The 27110-nt window shown below is 36.3% G+C and overlaps 1 protein-coding gene and 1 pseudogene across 5 annotated transcripts in view; both read right to left on the bottom strand.

The window, feature by feature from the left end:
• MAP2K4 (mitogen-activated protein kinase kinase 4) overlaps positions 1–21073 on the bottom strand; it is a 100791-nt gene extending 79718 nt beyond the window's left edge. Inside the window, exons 1-3 of one of the 5 annotated variants that reach the window (XM_039847376.1) lie at positions 20887–21073; positions 15528–15626; positions 10990–11055 (exon numbers count right to left, since the gene is read on the bottom strand). In XM_039847376.1, the coding sequence (XP_039703310.1) occupies positions 10990–11055; positions 15528–15626; positions 20887–21001 (280 nt within the window). In that variant the 5' untranslated portion in view covers positions 21002–21073. The remainder of the gene's footprint in view (positions 1–10989; positions 11056–15527; positions 15627–20886) is intronic. The other 4 variants (XM_039847377.1, XM_039847378.1, XM_039847380.1 and 1 more) reach the window with 4 other exon arrangements.
• LOC120590016 (uncharacterized) lies at positions 6676–6797 on the bottom strand (annotated as a pseudogene).
• Positions 21074–27110: the final 6037 nt, after the last annotated feature.

Below are 27110 nucleotides of genomic sequence, written 5' to 3'. Positions count from 1 at the left end.
GCACCATAACTTTGAATTGTGCTTGTGAGCATCTGAGCTTTGATTTACTTTGAGCATCCATGTTAAGACATGTCCAAAGGTATCAGAAAAACCTAAAAAAGCTCATATGGTTGTTAGGCTTAGGGTAAAACTGAACATAATTAAGCATTTTGATTGTGGTGAACAAGATAAAACACTGAGTGTCCCCGGGCCCAAAGTTCAACACTTGCACAAAATTTTTTCCATATAAATAAATGAATGGTAACTGCTTCTTCCCTTTACACCATTTCAGCTTATGAAAGGTGTCATAAGAATGTTCTACTTTCGGAGAGCGGAGGACAGCTGTATTTGGTATTTGTCCCAGGTTCCTGGCAACTCAAGGATTTTCCTAAGTGATAGGAGTGTCTTTTGCTATTCATAACAATCTCCTTCCAATTAAACCAGAGTTTATGCTAACGAGGTAAGGGGTGGTAAGGGGGAGATCCTACAAAACTTCTGGATGAGGTCAGGTCTCCAGGAAAAATAAATCAAGTGATTAGAAAGTTATACCTTTAGTCCTACCCCTAAACTCCACAGAGTGGGAGAAGGGCTGGAGATTGAGTTTAATCACCAAATGGCCAATGATTCAATCAATCCTGTTTATGTAATGAAATCTCCACTAAAATACCTAAACAATGAGTTTGGGGAGCTTCCTGGTTGGTGAACACATCAAAGTACTAGGATAATAAGTACCCAGAGAAGGCATGAAAGCTCTGTACCATGTACCTCTCTCTTTCCTGAGTTCTGTGAGCTGGTCTAGCAAATAATGAACCAAGGCAGGGAAGGGGGTGGTCAAATGTCAAGGGAACTTCTAATTTGTAGTTAGCCAAGCAGGAGTGTGGGTAGCTTTGGCATCACATTTGCAGCTGGGTCTGAAGTAGGGGCAGTTTTGTGGGGCTAAATACTTTAACTTATGAGATCTGTTGCTAACTCCAGGTAGTGTCATAATTGAACTGAATTGCTTAGACACTCAGCTGATGTCAGAAAACACCTGAGTGTCAACATCTGAAAAGCAAAGAATATTAAGATTTCCTAAAGGCAGAAAAAGTCATTTTCAAGAAATAAATCTTTTATTTCCATTAACTTGTAAATTGATTTTTTATACTACCCAAATCTACAAACAAGCCTAAAAACAGGTGAAAAATATTCCGATTCAATTAGAGATAAAGTGAAAAGATTTCATTTATGAATGTTTTTCTCTATCATGTATCAATAGTCAATGTATAAACAGATATAACATGTTATCAAAGATTATCAAGCCAGAAGTCCTTCAAATACCTGAGAGACTCTTGATTTCATGAAAATCTTACAGCAAAGAATGAATATACATGACCACATTATGCTACCTCAGGATCAAATAAAGGGTATTCTTTACTTCTTGTCCTTTCTATTTGGATCCTTATTAGATCACAGTTAACTTTTTATTCCAAGATGACTTCTCTCCACTCTCCAAAGAACGCCTGACTCCCTCACCCGACTGCCCAATTAGCTTATCCCCAAAGCAAAAAATTCACACCACCATATAAAACTTTACCTGTAATAACCCTGCTTTTCACCATATGCCCTTAGGAATCCAGAAAGGAAAAGAAGGAATCAATTTTGCTGTTACACATACTTTTTCATATATTTCGATTCAATTAAGATAATTTGGAAAGCCTTCACACAAACTTTTATCCCTAAATGATACCTTTAAATGACAATAAGCTCAATTTTACTGACCATTTTTGTATTGATGGCTGAGACAATCTGCACTCAAAAATATGACATATTTACTGCTGTAAAGCAGTGGAATATAGGAGCTTGCACCACCTAAAGCAGAAGTAAAGCATTATTTCAAAGATGACTTCCCCAATTCTAAAACACCATCAATAAATTAGCAATAATTTCATAACTGCAAAGGGGAAAAAAATCACACTATATAATTTTTAATTAGTCATCAACAGCATATTACATTTATATAATAACCCTTTTCTTTTTCAGGAACACAGTCAACATTTGAACATAAGCATTCTCCACATTCAGAACCTATTTATCTGGATAACTTTTGACCACTAGAAATTAGATACAGCACTCCAATGACTCAGTACTTTACATAACAGCACTTAGCATATTATAGAAATTCAAATATTTCTTGAACTAATGAGTAATCCAAGCTCAACTTTTTTATTTAACACCTTTAGGACAAATTGCTTTTACTAAGATATCTTAACTTGGGGTTTTATTTGTATTTCTTAAATGATCTAATTTGTTGCTTCATTTTTTTTTCTCAATCAAAATATGTATAACTAGGAGTTATCTCTGAAAAGTTAGCTAAAAGCTTTAACTAGAGAAATGCTCCTTACTAGTAGAGTATCATGACACATAATTTAGCCATCTTCTGGCTTTAAAAAAGATATTTGGCATTTTTAACTGAATTGCACAACATGTGACAAACTTTTGAAGTATACTCAACTGACTTTCCATTTCAGTGCTGCATTATACTTTATATCCTTTTAGAAAAATTTTAAGTAATAACTTGTGATCCAAATTTAAATTCAAATCCAACTGTGCTACTACCAAAGCAAATAACAGTAGTGGAAAACAAATAAGCATCTTCTACACAAAGCTTGTATTGTATATGTATAAGCCATAACTACAGCACTATTATACTCCTCTCACCAGCAACTGTATAGCTTCTTTTGGACTCCACTGAATAATACTTTCCAATTTAAGTATCACTGAGATGTGAATAACACTTTTATTTCTTCGTGGACACAATTAAGTACTATTTGTTGCCTAGTAAAGTATTCTACAAATTGAGGTTTTTAAAAGGTTAGAATAAAGTAATATTAATCAAGAGTTAACTGCACTCAAAGAGAATCTGTTGTATCCTATCTACTTCCTGAATATAAAGTACATAAGAGTATCCTGACTGAAATTTCTCTGATTTGTAATTTACAAATTGTGCAAGATCAAGTTGGTTTTAGAACATCATGAAAGACTTCAATAATTTAGTTCCAAGATGGGTGAGTTAACAGGAACGGTGAAAAAGGAAAGAAAAGTTGAGTAAGAAATTGTTACTACTGAAGGGTGAATAATGACACCTGTTGGACAAGAATATACTAGTCACTGTAAAGGTAATTGCTAATTGGAACACAAGTAATTCACCAGGTTTTTTAATATTCTGGACGAGAACTCTTATTTACTTCTATTCTCACCAACCTGCCCTTTGATGACTAATTATTGTTCCCAAGTTCTGGGAAGATACTGCCCTATTGGACCTGATCATTCTAAGCACTTAATATAAATTAATAAACCAAGCTGGACTCCATTTTAAGACTGAACTTAAACTGGCAGAACTGGTCTCACATAGCCACTACAACTTCACCAAAAAGTGTCAAGAATTATTATTTGACATTTTTTTTATATTAACTTCAGAGAATAAAGATATTTTTAAAAGTTAAAAAGAACTCTGATTAATGAATAAGTAAACTCACGTTCAAGGGTATGAAGGATAAATGTTCAGTTTAAATTACCTCAAAGTACAGAAAATCACAATAAATGTTTGTGTATATGTGTGTGCATATATACATACACTTTTATATCATTCAACAGTGGTGCAGTTAAGTCAGAGATGATCGATCAGTGCTTACCCTTTATAATTTTCTTAGATGGTATGCCCCGAACACAAACTTTTTTTTCTGGCAGATTATAGGTACTATTTGCAGAGCCCACAAATGTTTGGGAACACAAGTTAACCAGTCCCTAATGAAATAATTAATTTAGACAAACCATCAGATGAAAGGCTGATGAGGAAATTTAGCCCGTATGAATCACACTGACAACACCTAAACCCACTGATCAATCTTAACAAGACCTACAACCAGAAATCATATGCTTCCTGATGTGATGCAACAAGAAATACACAGCTCTACCTAAGAAGTATTCCTGCCAAAAATGTGAACTCTACATGATCAAGCCTCTATATCTGGCTACCAATTAACAGGAAATACAGGGCAAAGAGAAATATATGAAACACTAATTACTATATAATCAGCCAAATCCAAATGTGCAAAATGCTACAAAATACATGACCCAATTTTATCAGTAGAAAAATGGCAAGAAACAAAGGACTGAAGAGGAAACTACTCTAGATGTAAAGAAACTTAAAGAGACATATCAACTTAAGAGACGTATCAACCAAACACAATGTGTGTAGACCTTGTTGAGATCTCAGCCTGAACAAATCAACCATAAATATGGCATCTGTAAGGCATTTGAGGCAATCTGAACATTGAGTGGCTATCTGATAATGTGTGTGTTGTTTTTTTTTATTTAATGGTGTAATAATGGTACCGAGGTTGTGTATTTAAGAATCCTTATCACTTAGAAGATATGTGACTGACAGACATGTGGATGAAATAATGACAATCAGTAGAGACAGATGGAGGGAGGAGAAACAAATGAAAAAAGATTGGATTGGCCATATGCTGATAACTGTTGATGATGCTATGCAATGGGTACATGGGGGTTCATTATACTATTCTATTTTTGGCTATGTTTGAAAATGTCTATAATTAAAAGTTTTAAAAAATTAAATAATGTTCTCTCTTCTAACACGACTAAAAGAAAGTAGGAGAGACATAAATCTTTTGCTAAAAGCATCAAGTCAGTGTTGAGAGTCTGTATATAGAAATCTGTCTTTGTGCAGTGCATGGCTATGCCACTTTGCTTACTGACTACCAAGTCTCCTGACCTCATCTTGGTCAGCTGTTCTCCAGACACACAACTCATTTGAGAATTCCAAAGCAATCCATTCTCTGCATCTGGCTAGGCCAGAATAATTTTGCTTCTTTTACTAACATTTTTCCCTAGTGGTAGGTAGATCTCCTATGTCCCTAGCTTCAGAGCCACAAGAAGGAATCTTTCCACTTAATGTTCTGTAAGGCTTATAAAATAACATTATGAAACTCTCCAGGGTCAGAAAATTAGAAATGATATATATGGTTAAGTCCAGATCTCACAACCATTTGCGAGTGAAGACTCCTTAAAAGCCATTTGGTTTAGAAAATCATTCCCATGAGCACCCACTGCTTTCTTTCAAAAATCAATAAAACACTATGGTTTATACCATGTAACCTGTGACCAGACCAAGGTCACATAGTTGTCACTCATTAATTGTATGACTTTGGAAAATTTACTTAATCTTTCTGTGCTTCAGTTTCCTCATCTATAATAATTACTATACCTATTTCATAAGGTTGTTTTAAGAATTAAAGGAGTTAATATAAAGTGTTTAAAACAGGGTTTGGTAAACAGTGAATAAGAGTTATCTGTTATTATTTCTCCCACACGGTCTGTCTCAACATGTTCAATCTCTCAAATATAAGCTTCTTCAGAGTTGGCTCTAGATTTAATTCATCTTTAAAGACTCCAGTGCCTCTTACCATTAGTGTTAAATGTTACATCTGTGCCTCCGTTTATTCAGCGTTATAAAAGGTTCTCTAAAAGGGAGTGAATATGCTTGTATACACTTGATTTTCATTTCTAATTAATATTCACTTAATTTACCTAATAAAAAAGAATACAAACATGGGAGTTGCAAGTTTCTCCTAGTAGATCTTTTCAACTAGACACCTGTATCTGGATTTTGAAAGCACTCATAAAATCATGTAGTGAGAATTTAAGTATTTACGACACTTGTTTGAAACCCATCACACTAAATTTATAAGCTAAACTGAAAACTACTTTGATTAATTTGAGATTTAGTTGGGAATAGTCTCTGGAAACTTTCCGTATCATTTCTGCCCTGTATCTGTTCAACAACAAAAGTTATGTCAAATATCTCTTCATCGTTAATAGTAAAGTTCAACTGGCAGCTGAATGGAAACTTACTGCAATGTGAGTGAACTACCTAATTTTTTTCTCGTTAAAAATATCACACATTAAGCTTCTCCAAATGATTTTTAAGGTGCAATAGCTGTTTGAAACAAAATGTTCCTTCTTCTAGCATCGAAAATCATTTTTCAGGAGAAATTAATGTTCCTACCACTTCCAAGATAAAAGATAATTAGGCAACATTCCTCTGGGGTGGTATAATGTAGAAAGAGACCACATGAACCATGACTCTGCTTATACCACTACTACAATTATTGGGTTTCAATGAGTACAACAGCTGTTTCCAAGCAGATGGACTTTCCATTGGCTGTTTACAACTGTCCACAAAGATAGTGATAGAGATACTGGACACTAGTTGGGCTTAGAGCAAAATCCACAAAAGTCTTGTTTACAACTAACTTCAGCATCTGTATAAATTTAAATAAACATTGTTAAATTCCAATAGTAGCAAATATGGTCATTCTATTTTTTTGGATTGCTGAAAACATTTCAAATGATAAAATGGTAGTTATTTGGTGTAGATTTTTGCTACATAAAATGGGAAACTGAAAGTTTAATCAGCAGAATTTTCTAAGCTCTTAGTTTTAAATGTAGGACAGCATGACTCTCCCACCACTCCTTACTTCCCTAGTTTTCTATATTCCACCTCCAAAAAAGTCAAATACTCTTGAGCAAAACATCACCTTTTTAGATATTTCTTATCAGGTCAGTAAACTTATTTAATGACATCAACAACAAATTCCTGGAAAGATTCACAAAACATCATTCCTCTTTTTTTTATGCCTACAGCACCTGGTCTTCCTAAGTGGTCTCCCATCCAAGTACTACTAAACAGGCCCGACCCTGCTTAGCTTCAGAGATCAGACAGGATCCGGCTTGTTCAGGGCGGCATGGCCATAGACTCATTCCTCTTCCTTACTGTTTCCTTCTTACTATATTATCAATTTAAAAACAATTAGAGATACTTAATTTAAAAGAATTGCTTCACAATGAAATGAGATCTGTCATTAGGATATCCCTATTCTTTCTCCAAATATTCTAATGTGCAGTATGACTAAAAGCAATCACTACCTGTAATCTAATTTCTATTAGTGAGTTTGAGGATAACAGTCATCTTTGGAACATATAATTTTCTAAATAAGGATCCCATTGATATGCAAACATTTCCAAGGAAAACAACTTTTAAAAGCCACTAAATGTTTTAAAGCTATCAAAAGTATAAAAAGCAAAGCTACATTAACTCAACACTAACCAAACTTGTCTTTAGCACTCAAGAACACTACAGTCATGGGCTACAAATACAGAAGGGAAAAAAAGGCTAATAGAGTCCTGCGTGAAAACAAAAATTATTAACAGAGTATTTACCAAACTGCTACCTACTCCCACTTTGATTAGCATGGGATTCTTTTAGGCATTTTCTGAAGAAAATCTCTATGCCTCTGGATCCTTAATGGGTCATAATTCTCATCCAGGTAAAAAATCAGAATGTTGATACACTAAGTTAAATCTGACATTTATAAAAAGGATTTCTCAAAAACCTTGTTGCTAGGCAAATCTACACCCTTCAAAAAAAAATTGGTTTTATAATGCAAAGCATATCATATTCTAAAGAACAGTGTTCACAAGTTAGCTCATTAAAGCCACTGAAATAATTCAAACTTGGTCATAAATCACATAAATACCTTTACAAATACAAAAATACAAAATTATTATATTCAAATGACAAATGATGAACTAATCAATCTTCTAAATGTAGAAGCTCTACATCAGAAAGAATATTTTTCCCTTAAGTTGTCTTATACTCCGACTTCAGAAAAAATTCAGTGATCCAACAGGGTTAAAAGAAATATAACACTTGTTTTAAATAATTCTAACTTTATTATCTTATATACTATCTTAAATATATATATTTAGAAAACCAAAGAGCAAATAAATGCACAAACTATAATTATAATCGATGAAAAGGAGGACCATGAGGTGCAAAGTGGATTTTTACTGAATTTCTATAAAGATCTAGTTCCAAAATATACAATCTCACACTACTGGCTTGTGTATGTAAATAATTACACACACACATCTCCAATAAAACTCCACTATATAACAAGCAATTGTAATAAACTGATTGGAACAGTGATGTAGCAATGTAAAAAACAAAAACTATGTGAAAGTCAAACAATGGAAAAAATTAATCCTTTAGAGCTTCCATTAGTCACCAGAATTATTTTACAATGCGTTTTTTGATTTGTGATAGAGAACTGAGCATTTGAAGAAGTAGTATTCAAACTTACTGGACTTTTAACAATATCTAATTTTGTACTTTTTTGTCCCATCCCCTCCTAAACTGTTGTATGAGATATAATTACTGTTAATGAATTAAATATAAGTTTTTCTGATAACTTTGAAACACCACTAGAATAAAACGGGAGATTCTGACACTAGAGCATGTATGCCCTAATAGATGAGAAAATCCTGCTTTGGTGATTTCGAGCCCTCTATTTTTAAAGAAATAAGTGACCACTTATAATACAAAGTTAATGTCTATATTCCAGAGCAAGCTGGAAGACTGTTTGCAAATATTACAAAACTGCTCTTTTAATGTTTAAGTCATGCCAATTACAGAGCCGTTGGGAAAAAAAAGTGTTAATATATGTAAGCAACCAAAAACTTATCCTATAATATAGGTACTAATAGTGCAAAAATAAATGCTGTCACCTCAAGAGCCAACCATCTCTACCAACATCCTAGCTCTAACCCTCCTTCATATGTGTGCTCCCTTTCCTAGTCTTCCACTGAGGTCCCAGCCAGCACAGGCAGCTCTACTTAACTCCACAGTAGGGCAGGCTCATTATTGGATGTCTGAGCCACAGTCTCCAATCAGGAAAGCAGTTATCACGAGACCAACAGAATCTTTCATGCTTGTTCTGCTTCATGACAGAACAGCAGGAACAAAGGTGCTCAGTACACATCTGCTCCTGTACCACCTCACCCTGGGTTCAGCTACTAATCCGTAGCATCAGTAGTTGAACACTTATAATCAATGGAAGATCAAATCAAGTTCACTGCACTAAGAGCCCACTAAGGGCAGGGACCAATTCTATTCATTTCTGTAGCAGTAATCTCTCACTTTTTGGTACCTAGGTGTCCAATATGTGCTTTGTAAATCAATGTATAAACCGTACTGAATCCCAAAAGCTGGAAAATAAAGAGAAGGACCTCCCAAAGAGAGGAGAAGTAAAAAAGGAGATGTGGGAAAGAAGTCAAAGTGTGATTAGGTAGTGGGGGCAACCCAAAGCAAGCATCAAAATGGGAATGTATATGCTTCCTTTTTAGATTCTTCCACGTATATTAAAGTAGGCAACACTGGAAACCTATTATTTGTATAATAATGGGAAAGGGATAGGGCCATTTAGACAGTCTAAAGGCATTTTTAATCTACCTACAAAGCTACTTATAGACACCACATACATATTTTAAACTTAATGTAATTAATACATTTCTCTTGTTTTATGACCATAATAGTATTAAGGTAGAAAAAAGGCCAATAATGTGAATGAAGTTTTAAATTTTAAAAATGTCAGCATTTTTTAGATTTCATGTCAATATGTAAAAACTAAACATTATATTAAAAATTAAATAAGAATATTTTATACTAAAATGTAAATGAAAGCTTATCATAATAAATGTTAAAAGTAAAATACAGTATAAAAGTTGTAACTGCATTACACAAATATCATATATGTATGTTTGTTATGGGCAGCAAATTGCATACTATTTTTAATTTAAGGTAAGACAAGGATGATAATAATGATCCAATTAAAAATATTTTATCCTAGGGTGAAGGTACCCTACTCTATATTTATTATACATTTATACTATGGGTGAAAAACTCAAGAAATAAATCTTTCGCTAACTATATTTCAAGGGAAGTCAGAATGTTCATCCAACAGAAATTAAGCATTTGATTCCATCAGAAAATTTAAGAACAGCAGAAATGTTTTCTCCAGGTTAAACTTTGTTTCCTTTGAACTAAGTTTCTTAAGAAGAATGACACATATCAGGGGATCTAAAATATACAGCATGGTAACTATAGTTAATGATACTGTGTTATATACTTGAAAGCTGCTGAGTAAATATTAAATGTTCCAAAAAGGAAATATTAATTATGTAAAGTGATGGAAGCGTTAATTAACCCTACTGCAGTAATCATTTTGCAATATATAAGTGTATCAAATCATCGCATTGTACATGGTAAACTTACACAACGTTTTATGTCAATTATACTTCAATAAAGCCGGGCGGGGAGGGGGGGTGCAGAATGATATATATTGAAAAAAATGGTCATTATTCTTCCCTACTCTATGAATAAATAAGCAGAAGATGAAACTAGTTACAATTTATTTGGGGATATTTTTATGTTAACTAGACAATAGTCTCCATGAGTTGGGATTTTCTAAACTGTATTTTATACAAATTATATTTAAGCTTAAAATGCATATCTTAGCTTTATAAGTTTTGTTTTATAGAAAATATAGTCTGTATTCTATGAAGATTAGTGTCCATATATAGTCTATATTGGGGGTGGGTGGCAGGAGGGAGAAACAAGCTTTGTTTTAAAGAAAAAAATAATAATAAAATGCATTAAATGTATGGGTTAAAATAAATCAATTTTGAAGTATGAGATCTCTGATACAGTTATACACTTTTTGTACTACAATCTTAAAAGTGAACTCTCCTCAACTTGTGAGTTAAATTATGATTAAGTCCAAATATCTATGTACATCTTTCTATAACTATATACACATGGATATCTTTCTATACCTGTACACATATTTCTAAAGCTAGTACATCTTTTTATACCTATATACATTTGAATACCTATGTATTATGTCTTTCTCCCATTTCAATTTCAAATGAAAAGAACAATTAACAATAAAAAATACAATTTTTTTGTATTTGGAAAAAGAATGAAAAATGGAAGCTCTTTTAATGTAAAGTTTTCATGGTGGTTAGTTGAAACAATAGTAGACACATTCCCAATACCAAGATGGATATGAAAAAAGTAAGTAGCGTAGTATCATAAAATATGTAGCTTACTTTGTGCCTTTTCACAGAAGTTTATCTGAAAGCCTAAAGTAAAAGAGATAAGTTCCAGTTCATTTACTGTAAATCAAACAAACCAAAATTAGAACATTACATTGCATCTTTATATTACATTTTGAATAAAATTAATTTAAGAACAGTTCAGATAGCAAAACCCCCACCATCACAGAAAAAACTATAAAACACAGGTTTTCTTTAATGTAGATGTACTTTATTATAAAACTAAAACTGAGTTTAAATTATAAGAGTTACACTGTCTTTATCTTTATTTTTCACATCTATTCAATAAAAAGAATAGCTATTCGCCCTTGGAAGTTAAGAGTAACTTTTAAGACAGATTTGTCAATTCTTTCAAACTACAAATTCAAAATATATTATGCTATTTTATTAATTCAAATTAGTGACTTAGAACTATTTATGGTTAATTACTACCAACAATTCAAAAGCTTTAGTAGTTCACAAATTGTGAAACCTAAACACACACAGAAACTTTTTCTGGTTAATTAGCTAACTTAAAATAATAAGACAATGAACTACTGAAGAGGTGCTAAAAAGTAAGCCTGATAATAAAAGCTTGTTCCTAGAAATAAGACAAAGTAAGACTTTTGTTATAGGAAGAAAATCTGTGAATTCTACTTAGAAACATGAACACATTTTCCAAATCCAATTCATTTGGTTATGCCTTATGCATACAATGTTTACAGATGTAAGTTTTTGTAAAATGCACAGTAAAAATAAGCTGTTTTAAACAAAAGACTTCTCAAAATACCCTTTCATCCCCTTAGTACCTTGGATGAATAGCTGATTTTGTTAGTGATCTACTTATGCCTGTGTTTATTACTGCTTTGGGGAACAAAATGGGGAAAGTAGATTTAGAATGAGTATCACTCAACCTTGTATTTACACAAATGCAATCAAAGGATGTAAGAAAAAGAAACAGGACTAAAGAATATGTTTAAGTAGTCTTTCCCATGCAGTTATCAAAATGCTTAGGATTCTAAGAAAATAAAGGCATCACCTATAATGTAGAAAACCTGAAAAATGCTAATGTAGCTACTTTGACATGAAGGTACCCTTTGGTGCACAAAAGTAACCCATTGCCTACTACCTAATGACAGAAACAGCAACAAAGGAGGAAGTAGGAATGGAAACTTCATGGAACAGAAGTACTGGGGAAAACCTGGAGGCAGGGCACAGACATTCATCTCTCTACCAGTGAAGCTCAATATGTGCCCAACCAAATGTGCAGCTGGAAGACTTCAAAAAAAAAAAAAATTAAAGATTCTTGGGTCTTATAAGCCTAAGCAACTAAAAGCCAGCCAGCCTTCCACCAGGCAAAATGAGCCGAGCACAAGTCAAGAGGAAAGGGAACCAACTCTTCCTGGAAGCAGCAATGGGATAGAGTCTACAGGAGCCTGAACCATGGCTCAGACGTCAGTCAGTCTCCCACTCTCTCCCACTGGAAAAGGGAAGGGAAAATTCACCTGTACCACAGCTGGAGAGGAAGCTGATGAAACACTGAAACAATTTTAAGGCAATAGCTATTCTTCTCTTTTTAGCTCTGAATACAGTTAATGGTTGCTACTAGGTAGCAAAAATAAAAGGTGAGAGAAGAGGCAAACAAAATAGCAATATGAATAAGGAAAGGAGCAGGAAAAAGAAATCTGAAAGGTACAAAGAAAAATAAGTTGGTCTGTACATATAGTTGTATAAAAAATAAGTTACAAAATAGAAAAAAAAATTTTAAAGTATATGTTAACTGAGAATGTTAGAATGTCACAATCATTGCTCTAACAGTTAAGCCCACTTTTAAGTACTTAAAAATTCTCAAAACTTGAAATTGTTAGTAGAGAATCAATATAAGTAGCTAAAAAAGGAGGGGGGTGGTGAGATTCTCGAAGAATCTAGAGTAACTACAGACTTGCTCTTTTTACCTAATTATGGATAAATGGATTCTAAGCCTCATACCAATATCCATCTCTACACTTCTCACTCAGAAAAGGCTCGCTAACAGCTAATGCAGAATCCCCTGCGGCAAGCAAGGACTAAACTAACTGGAACATAATGGCTCACATTTTCCTTGGAATTCAATTATATCTATCAATTAAATCAGATAAAGAACTATTTGGCTAAATCGTTCTAGACTTCCAAAAGACTACCCTCTCTAGATATATGACTATATACGTAGAGAGTCTATATATGTATGTATGTATGTATGTATGTATGTATGTATGTATGTATGAATGTATGTATGTATGTGTGTGTGTGTATGTATGTATGAAAAACATGCAATGGTCAGAAAGTCTGTGTTAGTAGTAAATATTTGAGAAAGTATCAAATAGCTCCCCTAGTTCATTATATTCAAAGGGCGGGGAGGGGCCCAGGGGACCACCAGCACTCCTGTGCAAGAGGAAGATGGTGGGAAAGCAATGGTGATGAAAACTTTCAGTATCAACTTTATGAAAAGCAAGTTTGTGGCTATGCTATAATTAGTATATTAATATTCATTCGCATATGTTCCATTTCTTAGGTCTCCCTTGTCTCAAAAATTCTGAATGCCGTCTTTCCACTCACATCCTTTAAGTCCTGCATCTCCAACTCCATGAGTACTAATCAGTTGGATATGCTGCTAATAACTAGTTAATTTTTAAAATCTTAGATGCTTCACTCTTTTTTATCCTGATGAGTTATCTGTACAGTGAGACTTAACTTTAATGATCCTCCCAATTCGAATTTGAGTCTGTCTCATTTTATCTGGTCCCAGGCAAGTTTATTTACATTAAATCTTAGACTCCCAAGAATAAATATTGAGATGTACTAGGCAGAGTGCTAGTAAGCCTACAAAAGAAATAAAGCTATTTGGGCCTTACTCACCCTCCATTTTTCTCCTACTCTCCTTCTCACATTTTCCCCTCAGTCTTACCCTCTTACCTCAATCTTGGGAGCCCTTAACTGGCCATAACTTGAAACCTACAATTGACTGTAACTACAAAATAAAGTAATCATGCCTATATTAGTTTAAAAGGCCGTTTAGGATGTGTGTAAGTGTATATAAAAATAAAAGCAAACATTATTTGATAAAGCAGAAAATCAAATGAAGAAGGCCAGAAGACACGGATTCTAGTTCCAAGTGTGAAACTTAAACAAGTCATTTCACTTGAACGTTTTTCATTTGTAATATAAAGCTAAGAATATCTGTTAATTTTATTTTAGAATTTGAAAACAATGTGTCTACACTTAATTCTGCTGGTATAATGGCCTTTACAAGGTGTTGCAGTTATTTCTCCTCCCCTTCCTCTAGGCTGATGTTATAATCCAGGGAGAGGGCATGGGCATAAGTGGTTTTCTACCTTCTCAGTAGTTCTTGATGGTTCCTTAGACATCCTGGATTTAGTACTGCGGAAAATGGATTATGAATTACAGTATGAATCCACACTAATGTAAAGAAAATCAGAGCTGCCTTACTGGTTCATACACATAGACCAAGCCACCATGTCTTCTTTCTGACACAGCATGAACAGTCTAGTTGTTTGCTGTCCCAAGGCTTCAACCTCAAAATGTTGACACGTCTCAAACTGCAAAATTACTCATAGTACATTTTTATAGTTCTAACATATAAGAATTTATCTAACCTTGTCCAAAATTTCTATTTTCATTGTACTTTGGTATCACAAGATTTATCTCCTGCTGTATTTCATTTAGCTTTCCTTACTTCACATTTCTCAAACTTAAAAAAGAGCCACCTTCATTTAGTAATTCTAGGTTGCCTACATCATCCAGAACCATTCATGATTTTACAAATACTCATAAAATCCTTTCCACATTTTTTAAAATTTGGGATCTTGTCAGTTCTTATATGCCAGTTCTTCTTCTTCTTACCTATGGCCAATGACTGCCATATTTACTCTTCAGTTATGTAATTTAATGTTAGATTATCACCCCAAGCCTGTTCAATGAAGCCTAATACACCCAGGGAGAGCAATTTATTAACTATGTGACTGTAAGCCTCAATTTTTTAATCTGTAAAATAGAATAATAATACACAAAGTATTTTGTGATGATTAAATTAGGCAATGTATCTAAAATGTCTGACACAGATCCTAGAATAAAGCAGGTTATTATTATTATAATCATTATTATTCCTGGTCTCTCCCTCAGGTGAGCAACGATTGTGTCACCTTCCTACCACACCAGCTTAACCTACACAAAACCAGTCCTTCTTTTCATTCCCAGTCACCTTAAGAGAGTTAAAAGTGGATTCCAGACAGAGGAGGGATCCCCACCCCATTCTCTGCATTTCTGCTACAGCTCTCCCCAGACACAGTCTGCTGTCCTGAAGGCTCTAACCACTTCAAAAAGGTCGCTATTCCCCGCCCACCCCAACAGAAACCTAACCCAGATCTCAGGGATACTGGTAAACATACAGGGGAACCACTTAATGTCTCCCTTTTTTTTTTTTTTTAGCAAAGTCAGGTAATGAATTGACACAGGCATGTCAAAAATATAGCAGAACTATATATGGGAACACTTACCTTGTTTTCCCCTTTTAAAATTTTCATTTGAGTGATTTTTTGGTAAGATGAAATACAGCTTGAAAAAGCTGCTGTGGTGTCCACTTTGATCATCTTCCCCTGTAGTAGGGAACGACATATTTTTCTTCAAGAATCAAGCTGTGTATGACATGATTATTTTCTTTCAAAAGGTCCATCTTGAGTTGTACTAACTACTGGCCAATGCTTCCTTTCATTTATGTAGCCACACACTGGGCCAGTCTTATCACTCCTTGCCCTTGAATCCTTTCTACAAGTATATATTAATTCTCAATCCTGCCAAGCATGTGAAAAGACACATGAAGACTTTCTGGAGTTGGGGAAAAGGGCTAGAAGCTAACCCATGCCCATTAACAGGGACAAGAATTTGCCCGGATGGCAGATTTAGCCAGGATAGCAATGTTATGCTATTAACTCTTACGTTAAGTAGGTTCCTTTTATATAGCATGCATGGTGTTCAAAGAGTTCTTTTGCCTTTCATATCTACACTAGCCTCTTGGGCCAAGGTCTAATTAAAGTTTTCTACTTACAAATTCTCAATCAAAATGCCTCCAAATTCAAAATGCCAATGCAATTTCATACAAGTGCGTCAGGAAGTACAAAGTTTCCAAGATCAACCCAAATGTGGCTGGATGTTTAAAGCTTCCACCCCCTTACTGAAATCTAAAATAATCTTTCCCTTCTATTCCTGAATCTGCATCACTTCTGGCAAAGATTCTTCTATCAGATCTGAATGGCTGAAATGACTTAAAGAGAGCTCAGAGAACCATATGAACCTGTGAGATAGAGTAGTAAGAGCAAAGGCCACCAAACAGATGGATTAAAACCTACCTGGACTAGGGCAAATTACTTAAATGTCGGTTCTCTAATCTACAAAAAGGGACTATGCCCAGCTACCTTTAAACGAAGCATACAAACATCCAATTAGGCAAGGATACAGAAAAAGAGCTGCACTATTAGTTTCCCTTTTTAAGTGTGACTTAAAATTTCTAGGTTGTATCATTTGGACCATCTCTATCTTCTAGAGATGAAGACTGCAAAGAAGATTGACCTGGATTGTGTATGATTATGATCTCCTGACCCTAACAGGAAAACTATGGGCCCAAATCAACCCAGATTCTCAAATTAGGTAAAAGAAAGAGAATGAAAACGGAGAACTTTACGAAAAAAGAAAACATTACTCAAAATACAGGGTTAACTAATACACCACCTTAAACAAGTTTCAGCACATATTCACTCTGATAGAGTACATTAAAGGAAAGTATGACAAAACAAGTATCTTAAAAGCAATATATTTTTCTACCTTAAAAATTTTAATTCTAGGTTTGCTCTCATTTTTAAGTGAATGTAGCGAAATGCAATATGTGTTTTCAGGGGAGAACTAATTTTTTGAGCTGGACTTGTGTCAGGTTATATCAAATAAATGGTAAAAGAAATAGTATACAATACATTGGGAAAGGCAAGCAATTCTAGGATCTGGAACTACGTATATTCAATGTCCACACATTTCAGTCTTTAGAATTAAGATAAAGGCACCCTCCTGTGATTCTTGAAAACCACAGACTAAATGGTAAGTAGTCCAATATAATCACAAATATGGCATCTCATTAATATTTTATACAGACTCAAATATTAGAAATATATTGATTTTAAATCTTTATTCACTTAAAAGATATGCTTCATTACACTTGAAAGTTTTGTGTTTTTTAAAAGTAGAAGCAACTATCATCTTTTTACTTAAATTGAGATTTATAAAAGGTTCACCTGAGGATAAGGACTGGACTAGTCCATAAGTTTTGTTACACATCTATATGTGATGTGTAACAAAACAGCACATGTGTCTAAAACAACACATTAACAGAATCAGAGTTACCTACAACATATACCATACTTCCTGTAACAAGTTCTTCACAATCAACTATAGATTCTAACCATTCTAAACATTTTTTTTGTTTTAAACAACTGTCATTTCTTAGCTACTTGAGTAAGTTTAAGGAAAAGTTTTACTTTCTCCTGCCTTGTTTTCTATAATTTAACTTCTTGTGTTTATGAGATCTTTTAAATCTAGTACATTTTAAGTGACTAGTAACTGAAGCAGGTAACTATGTTTAATAAAAATTCTTATATACTTATAGATGTTTTATAATTTTCAAATACTTCACATTCATTAATCCAATAATGTGATTCTCACAATAGCCCAGTAAGGTAGATAATATCCCTATTTTAATAAATTAAATGAGTAATTTCCCCAAGGTCATGGAGCTTGTATATGGCAGAAGAGTTACTTAAACCAGGTAAAATAAAGATTCGTCAAGCATATTCTGAAAAAAAAAATGCTCAATAATGAAAAATGGAAATCAACAATTTAGAGAGAAGGGTAGGACTCAATAATGAAGCTAAAGAAACTATGAGTGGATCATGAAGGCTAAGAAATTCACCTACTAATAACAAAAGAGACCGTTACAAATAGCAGTATTATTGCTACTAACAATGATAGTGGCTAACATATATTGCTAACATGTATCCTTATTATATGCCAGGCCCATGTTTTACATGCATTCTCAGAGTACCTGTGAGGTAAGCATTATTCCTACTTTGCAACTGAGAAACTGAGGCTTGGAGAGGTTCACAAAAATCTTAAGTCTTAATGAGGGAAGTGAAATCCAGAACTCCAGAGCCCTGGCTCTTAAGCTTTATGATATTAAGAAAACAATATTTCTCAACTTGGACTAGTCAAGCCACAAACATCCAGAGTGGTGGTCCAAGTTTGAAAATACTGAAAAGGTATGCAGAGTTATCCAGTACCCCACATAGTACTTATGCCACAGAAGGATCTCCAATGACTGTTATATGAAATGTCTTCCATATGTCCCACAACTGGATCCTGCGGTTTGAAAGAGCACAATCATTAACAACTCCCAGAAAGGCAGTGTTTTGGGGTGGCAAGTGGAAGCAGATTGTGGGGAGGGGTAGAAATATACCAAACATCTTTTAAGGACCATCTCTGTGAAGTCTGACCTAAAGTAAAAGGTCCTTGGTTGATGAAGTATTAGAAGTTAGGTTCTAACATTACAAAACAAAAATGAGATACTAAATCTCTGCTGCTTAAGATCATGCTTTCTAACCTGAAGTATGTTAGACAACATCCTGAGAATTTCAAGCACTTCCCCCCTCATTCTTCGTAATCAAAAGAGGTTCAAATAACAGATATAATAGATTTCTGAATCAATCAAGGCTATATACAGTACTGTAAAAGAAAATTCATCAGTAATTGAGTTTTATGTCCTCCTCCTCTCTTTTCAAATGGGTTCAGCGTATTAGAAAGTTTTGCTTACTAGGTATCAAAACACAGGGATGAGGAAGGAAAAGGGAGAGCATCAGAATCCCTAACTACAACAACTTTGAGTTCCTAGAAAACTCCAAGCTCTTTCCCACTCCAGAACCTTTATACACACTATTCCCTCTGCCTAGAACTCTCTTCTTTAGCATAATAGGGTCATCTGTCCAGACAGATCCTCTTTGATCATCTTATAAAAGCAGATTACCCTCTCCCCTATTATCGTCTATCACGAAATCCAGCTTGTTTTTTATTTACCTGCATGTCTTCCCTCTTCCATTCTATCAAGAGGGTAAGCACCATCAGGGATGAGACTGTCTGAGTCATAATTTTCTATATCCCCAGTGCCACAGTACTATGTCTGGCACTGGGCCAATACTCAATATTTTTTGAACAAAAATAAATTTATACAGCTTTTTCAAAATATGACCTCCTTATTCCCCCAAAATAGCACCACCCCCCAAAATTGCATTATTTTTATAAGTTATCCATTTGAATAAGCAACACAATCCTAAACTTTCATTTTGCTGTTTCATTTCTCCACACCAAAAACTAAATTGTAAAGCTGTAAGATCAGGAAACATATCTTGTACTTCAACTGTATATTGTGCTGTGCAACACAGTGTCATCCAATAACGAATTCAATTTGAATTAATTATCTGAGGGCCTGCACAGAGAGTGTCCTCTGAGCTCTGACATCATCCTGTCTAAATATCTATCACTGTTCTTTACATATATTAAAATTATCTCATGGGGAGGGTGACACGGTTATAAAAATGAATAGAATCCTGCCTCTGCTTCCTGAATCACGCACACTCATAAACGCGAGTTAGCTTCAATAAATGTTGAACCTAACTAGACACACGGTTAAGAGACCAAGGAGCCCTTTAGGAACCATGGCCACACTGACCATCAATGGGTAGTCCAACTGATTCTGCTAATAATTTAACATAAGCAGTTTGCTAAAGTTGTCAAGAGATTTCTGAGATTCCCTTTTAAAAATAGCATTGCTACTCGAAATTCCCCAGTAAACTTAAGGAAATGGTCCCTAATTGGCTAGGGCCTGGTATTTTCACAACACCCCCTGTCAAGAGCTACACAGAGCTAATAAGCATTCCCAGCGGGAAAAGCCATTAAATAGGAGAGCTGCCTCAAATATCCAGACACTACACAGTGCATCTTGACTCCTGCCTATTTCTTGTATCTCTCCATTTAAACGGAATCCACTCTTTTTTATTTTTTCTGCATGCAATGCTAACAGAAATCCCTAGCCCGGTACAAATGGCCTCTCCCAAGCCAATGGCTGTCTAACTACCTTACAGGTGGCACAGGGCTGAGCAACTCCCCCGCCCGAACCAGCGCACTGAAACCCTGAAGAAGTTTGGAAACATAGGGTCTAAGAGAACCGCGGAGCCCAGAGGTCAACTCGGTGGTCCGGCTGCAGCTGTGCCCTGAAGGGAACCAAGATGGCCCTGAGCTGGGCCCCACTGCGGCGGCGGGTAGCCGAGCAAGGGCGCAGGGCCGAGGGGCGCAGGACTGAGGGGCACCGGGACGCGGCGGCCACCGCCGCCTACCTGAGCGGCCAGGGGTCAGGGAACCAGGCCCCGCGGCGCCTCCCGCCCCGCAGCAACCTTGGCCGGCGCGTTCCCGGAAACGCGGGCGGGGCGCGCGCCAGGTAAGCAGCGGCCGCGATGGGGGCGACCGCGGGGGCGGTCCCGGGCCAGGTGGGCCCCGCGAATCCACGGGGCAGCCGGGCAGGGCCCAGGGGCCGAGTGCAGGCAAAGGCCGCGGCCGGGGCCTGCGCGGGCCGGAGCCCGGATTCAGGTCGAGCCCGAGGCGGCCAGCATGGGGTAGGAAGCCGCGAAGGAGGGAGTGAGGCAGGAGCGGGCGGCTTCGGTGGCTTCCTTAGCCGGTCCGGGGGCGTCCGCGGCCGCGGGGACAGGCCGCGACGACGCCGACGGCCGCGCCAGGGAGCCGAGGTCTCGGCGCTGCCGCGTTCCTTACCCTGCATGCTGCTGACGGCCAGGTGGCCCGACGCCGGGGACCCTACGGGGCCCGGGGTGCCGCTGCCGCTGCCACCCCCGGAGCCGCCGCCGCCGCTCGGGCTCGGAGCCGCCATTGTTGGGAGTGAGGAGCCGAGCGGCGCCGCGGCGGCTGCAATGCAGCAAGCTCGGCCTCTCGCTCGGCCGAGGGGCGCGGCCTTCGCCGTCTTGGCCCCGCCCACGGCATGTCCTGGACACGCCTCCGGCACGCCCCGGCGCGAGCCTGACGCGGAGGCGCACCAGATGCTGAGACGCAGAACCGCCTAGATCGCGGCTCCCGGACCCCAAGGCCAGGCAGAAGGCTTGCACCGGGGCTGTGGACCCGCCCGCGGGACCTAAAGCGGTATACAGAATTAGGAGACTGTGCGTTTTGGGAAATGAGACGATTCATTGCTTCCCGCAGAGGTCTGTGACCCCAAAAGTTCAAAAACTAGCTTGTTGGATCTCAGAACCCAAAATCAGAATAGTAAATTTGAAGGAGATCCGAGGGATCATACTTCTTGTCTAGTCGCTGACGTGGACCTTACAGGGGGAGTTGTCTCTACCTATGATTCCATCAGGAGCTCCTGTTAAGCCCTGCCTAACATCCCAATCCTCTACACTGCCCTGGGGGCTCCTAAGGGGTGCTACTGAAAGTACTGTTCATAGACCCATCCCAAAACTAGTGAATCAGAATCTATATTTTAATAATATCACCAGTAATGTATATGCATATTAAATTTGAAAAACAGTACCTTAAATACCCAACACTTCCTGGCCTCCAAAAATATGCTATCTACTTCACTGTCTTCCCTTAAAGATACACTGGATTCCCTCTCCTACCTCCTCTACACCTTATAAGACCAGCCATAGCCATTATTATTAATTACATAAAATGACAATCCCAAAAAACAAAATCAGGTTTCTTCCCGTGCTTTGTATAGAGACTTCAATTTTAGGAAATCAGCAGCTAAAAGCAGGAAAAAGGTCCTGTGAGGCTAGTGGTTTGTGGACCACAGAAATGTAATTAGAATGGTGAAATATAGGTCTCTGGGCAGAGGTTTGTCTTGCCTAAGTAGAATATCCCAAGTAGTCTTAACTGTGGAGCCAGATGTTCCCTGTCCTTCAGAAGTGTTGCACAATATATACCAGGACCTATTTCTCTAACCTCCTTCCACCCAGACCTTATCTGTGCTGGGATTTCCTCAAAGCATCTTAGAAATGTGTCCTCAATGAAAAGAGCCCTTCCTTCTTGCTCCAAACCTAATCTCAGCCATCACCTTGATCGCTCATAGTTTGCAGGCAAATGAGCCAAGTGTAGTATCCCCATTGGAACCCAGTTTTAAGACGACCAGAGAGCAAATAGTTGTATCTGAGCAAGTTTGCTCAGATACTAACAGTTGCCAGTCACTAGAAATAGGAATTAAAGAGAGTGAACTGGGGAGGCAATAAAGACAAATTGAGGATGAGAGCAGGTAGGTGTACTTAACTGGAGAGCCTCAGAGGGTTTGGCTAACTAAGCAATATTTCCAAGTTCAGGTAGTTATAAACATTTTCAAATCCCCATCTAGAAATCAGTACCCCATCTTGCTCTTGTTGGTCCTGGGGAATCCTAAATGTAGGAGTTCTTAGAGGGAAAATCTTATCAGAACCAGAAGGGCAAGATTCCCATCCAAACTGTTCAGCCCAGAGTACAGACTAAATAGTCTATGTACATCTTCTGCATAGTAGTGATGGAAGAGATATAACAAAAGACAAAGAAAAGGAGGAGCTGTGGCTCCCTACCATTATCTCCTTTTAAGGTGCAGATTGAAGATGACTTTCTTTATTTTGGGGTTTGTATTTTAGTGCCTGGGGGATTTAGTATCAATATGGGAATGAAATTCTTTCCAAACATCAACACAACTTTCCAAAGATTAAAAAACACTGATGCTGAAAAATAGGGACACATACCCCTTGCATTTCCGTTGGGTTGGCCACTTTGGCATACTGAGAAAAGACATCAACAGCCTCGTAGTTTGCTGGCAAATGAACCAAGTGTAGTATCCTGTCATCATCAGGCCCCACTTGTAGGATGCCCATATACCAAATAGTTGCATACGAGCAAGTTTCCAACACTTTTTTCCAGTACCTGCCAGTAGGGTTCCCCACCAGTTCCTATTGTCTAAATGTCACTGTTTTGTGTGTGTCATCTCATTTCTCATTTCCAGTTGCAGAATCCCACCCCCATTCTTTGATGTGGACAATTGATATATTCATAGTCTTATGTAAAGTGCTACAAGACTCCCTTTCCAATTATCCATATTTCTTTAATAGAAACTTATTTCTTTTATAGAAATCCTGGAGACAATACTAAAGAGTAGGCAACTACTAGAAAAAAGTTTTAAAAACATATTGTTTTTCAATAGTGTTTTAGATTATGTATAGGTTATATTTAAATATATATTTAAAAAGGAGTTTAATCAAGTAAGAAAAACATTGACCTAAAATAGTTAAATGACCATAAGTGAAAAAAATATATGTAACAAGTAAACCTAAGGGAAAACATTCAACCTAGGAAATTCATTCAGGAAAGTTGAATTAAAAGAGTAATATGTAACTAGTTAGGTTTTTTTGTTTAATAATACTTAATGCTGGGTTTGTGACTAAATTAACAACATACTTGCATTGACGTTAGCCTTGTTAACTGCTGGATAAGAACCACGAAAAAGAATCAATTAGATCTGCATTTGAGCAAAAATAAGAATGAGTCTCAAGTTGATGAAGCTATGAAATTTTTACTTTTTCTTATGCTCATATTTTTCTTATGGTTTTATGCAGGGATTTTTTCTTATGTGTTCTATGATTTGTTATAGACTAAATTTTATCCCCCAAATATTTGTATGTTGAAGTGCTAACCCTCGGTACCTCAGAAAATGACTGTACTTGGAGATAAGGCCTTTAAAGAGGTAATTAAAGTAAAATGAGGTCACAATTGGATTGGTGGGCCCCAATCCAATATGACTTGTATCTTTATAAGGAAAATAGGACACAAATACTCACAGAAGGAAGAGTATGTGCAGACACAGGGAGAAGAGGGCCATCTTCTCCCTGGAGAAAGGCCTCAGGGAGCCTTGGTCTCAGACTTTCAGCCTCTAAGCCTGTGAGAAAATAAATATCTGTTGTTTAAGCCCCCAGACTGTGGTATTTTGTTATGGCAGCCCTAGCTAATTCAAACATGCTTCAAAAAGTGAATTGCTTAAAAGAATTATAGCCTTTTTAGTAATAATAATAGTAGCATGCATAATCTTTTGGGAAAGAGAAGGGCAATAAGGCAATATGTATCAATAACCAGCCACTTCATATTTATAAGAACTCCTTAAGAAAATTCCAGATGGGCCTGAAACTCTTGGATCTACCATGTAGTGACTTTTCCTTCCCACTAGAGAGGATGGAAATAACAGATTAAGACCATGGCTATGCACAATGTATAAGCAAGATCAGAGTGCCCTGTCTTGAAAGAGGCGACAGAGAAGAGTAACATCTGCATAGTCCCTGCTTAGAGTTTGTTTAGAAATCTAGCTTGCTGGTTATTTTTGATAAATATGTCTCAGTGGTTAGATTAAGAAGACATTTTTCACCTCAGGTTCCAAATAAATTAAAAATAAGTTAAAACCGGATTTCACTTTAGGACCCTAATTTCAGCTTCAGAGAAGATAACAAGAAGGATCAGATACCTCTATTTGTCTGGAACAACCACCAGATATTCTCTATGAGTGTTCAGCATTGGGCTTTGAGCAAAACTCATCTCCAGTTCATCCCCAAATCATTGAGCGCTCAATACCAGGCCATCTGATGACTGATTTTACCTCTTTAGGCAGAGAGCTGCAAGCTGTGCAGATTTCTGGATATTGGATGACCATTGCATTTAATTAGAAATAGAGAGCATGTGAGAATCTTTGACTGGTTCAGATAAAAGAAGACATTACTAATTTTGACTATTAATAATCATGCATGGGTACAAAGATTTATAAGTAAATGTTTGTCACATTATCTGTAGGAGGAAAAAATAGGAACACCTCACTCTAAGTCACTACCACTAAGTGAAAGGTAATATTGATAGTATTAGCTATGGTCTGACCAGATACAAACATATACAAAGATATGATTGTCATTTGTTAGACCTATATCCACAGCCTGTCCTCATATTCTGTACTCTGTTTATCCTATTTTTAAAAAAAAAAAAATGAAACTAAAATGGAGTAAAGAGAACAGTTGACATATCTTTGAGGGGAGGAAGGAGTGCAGCATGATTGACTGAGAGGGGCAGGAAGGAACTTTCTAAGATAATGGTCATGTTCTATACCTTGACAAGTTTGGGTTACAGATTTATATACTCTTATCAAAATCCAGCAAATATATGCTCAGGATTTATCCACTTCAAGGTAATTAAATTACATGTTAAAAAATATATGAATAAATATCAAATTCCAGCTAATGGTGTAAATACTAAAGTATTCAAGAGGACATGTACTAATAGCTGGAGCTTTGAAATATGTCAAAAACAAGGTGGATAAATGAAAGGATAGCAGGATAAATAGATGGATAGGTAAGCGCTAAAACAAGCATAATAAAATGTAAATGGTAAAATCTATTGGTGGGTAGACTGATCTTAACTATAATTTTTTCAACTGTATGTTTGAAATTTTTCATAATAAAATATTAGAGGGAAATAAAAAACAAGAAAATTTTTTAAAATCACAAAAATTAAACGTATTGCTAAATTATATTGCTCCCTACAGCTAAAATTACAAACCAAGTAATATAACTTCTAATGACTATATATTTGTCTAACTAATTTGTCTAATTGGGTAGGTTTCTTATAAAAAATCAGAACTTATTGAAACTTCTCATTTAAAAGGAATCACCTAGGGTACAACTATGCAGGGTCTTCAGGTACAAGGACATATGTCACTGTGAACTTTCCTGAGACCACACCGGATAACTCGAGATTGCAGAATTTAAAAATTATTTATGGGAGGACATTGTGGTTTTTATTTTTGTTTCCAAGATTAAGCAACAATATCTGGTTTGAATTAAGTAACCTTTTTTTGTTTCATTGTGGAGTTTTTTGGACGGCTTTATCGAGATTTGATTTATATACTATATAGTTCGCCCATTTGAAGTGTACAATTCAGTGGGTTTTACTGTATTTACAGAATTGTACAACCATCATGATAATCAAATTTGGAACATTTTCGTCACCCTCAAAAGAAACTCCATATCCTTTGCAGTCTCTTTCAATTGGCCCCAAACCTCCAACACCCACAGCTTTAGGCAACCACTAATCTGTTTTCGGTCTCCATACATTTGCCTATTCTAGACAATTAACATAAGTGAAATCATACAACATATGGCATTTTCTGATTTCTTTCACTTAGCATAATATTTTTAAGGCTCATCCATGTTGATAGCATGTATCAGTACTTCATTTCTTTTCATGGCTGGATAATATTCCCTTGCATGAATATAATGTATAATTTTTTTTTAGCACCACTGATGGACACTTTGAGTTGTTTCTACTTTCTGGCTATTATGAAGAATCCCAATATGAACATATGTGTACAAGTTTTTGTCTGGACATATGTTTTAAAATCTTTTGAGTACATACCTAGGAGTGGAATTGTTAGGTCATATGGTAACATTATGTTTAACCAACCACTTGAGAAACTGCCAGACTTTTTCAAAGTGGCCGCAGCATTTCATAGTTCAACTAGCAGTGTATGAGTGTTCCAATTACACATCTTAGTCAACACTTATTATCTATCTTTATTATAGCCACCCTGATGGGTAGCATTGATTTTGAGGCATTTCATCTATAGTATCCACGGAACTGGAAATTAGCAGATATGGTATATTTTGTAAACTAAAAATGAAACATATGGTCATTTCAACACTAATTCTTGTGATCACAGATCAGTCACTTTTGGTACAATCAGGCCACATTAAATTCTACCAATCAGAGCTCAAAAAAGTTGTACCCTTTTCCAAGAGCTACACACAGAGTTGTTGGCTTACTCTAACCATCAGAATTCAACAGCTAAGCTCTATTAGTTGTCGAAGCACTTTATCAGCTACATAGAATAATTGAAAGATTATTGCTGGACACATAGGAAATTTTCTATTTTTGGAATGTTGAAAAAAATAACCTCAGAATTAATAATAAAG

The sequence above is a fragment of the Pteropus medius genome, unplaced genomic scaffold, assembly GCF_902729225.1.
Source record: "Pteropus medius unplaced genomic scaffold, Ma_sr-lr_union100, whole genome shotgun sequence".
Taxonomy (NCBI): domain Eukaryota; kingdom Metazoa; phylum Chordata; class Mammalia; order Chiroptera; family Pteropodidae; genus Pteropus; species Pteropus medius.
The sequence above is the reverse complement of the archived record's forward strand: the minus strand, read 5'-3'. Positions and strand labels throughout refer to the sequence as shown.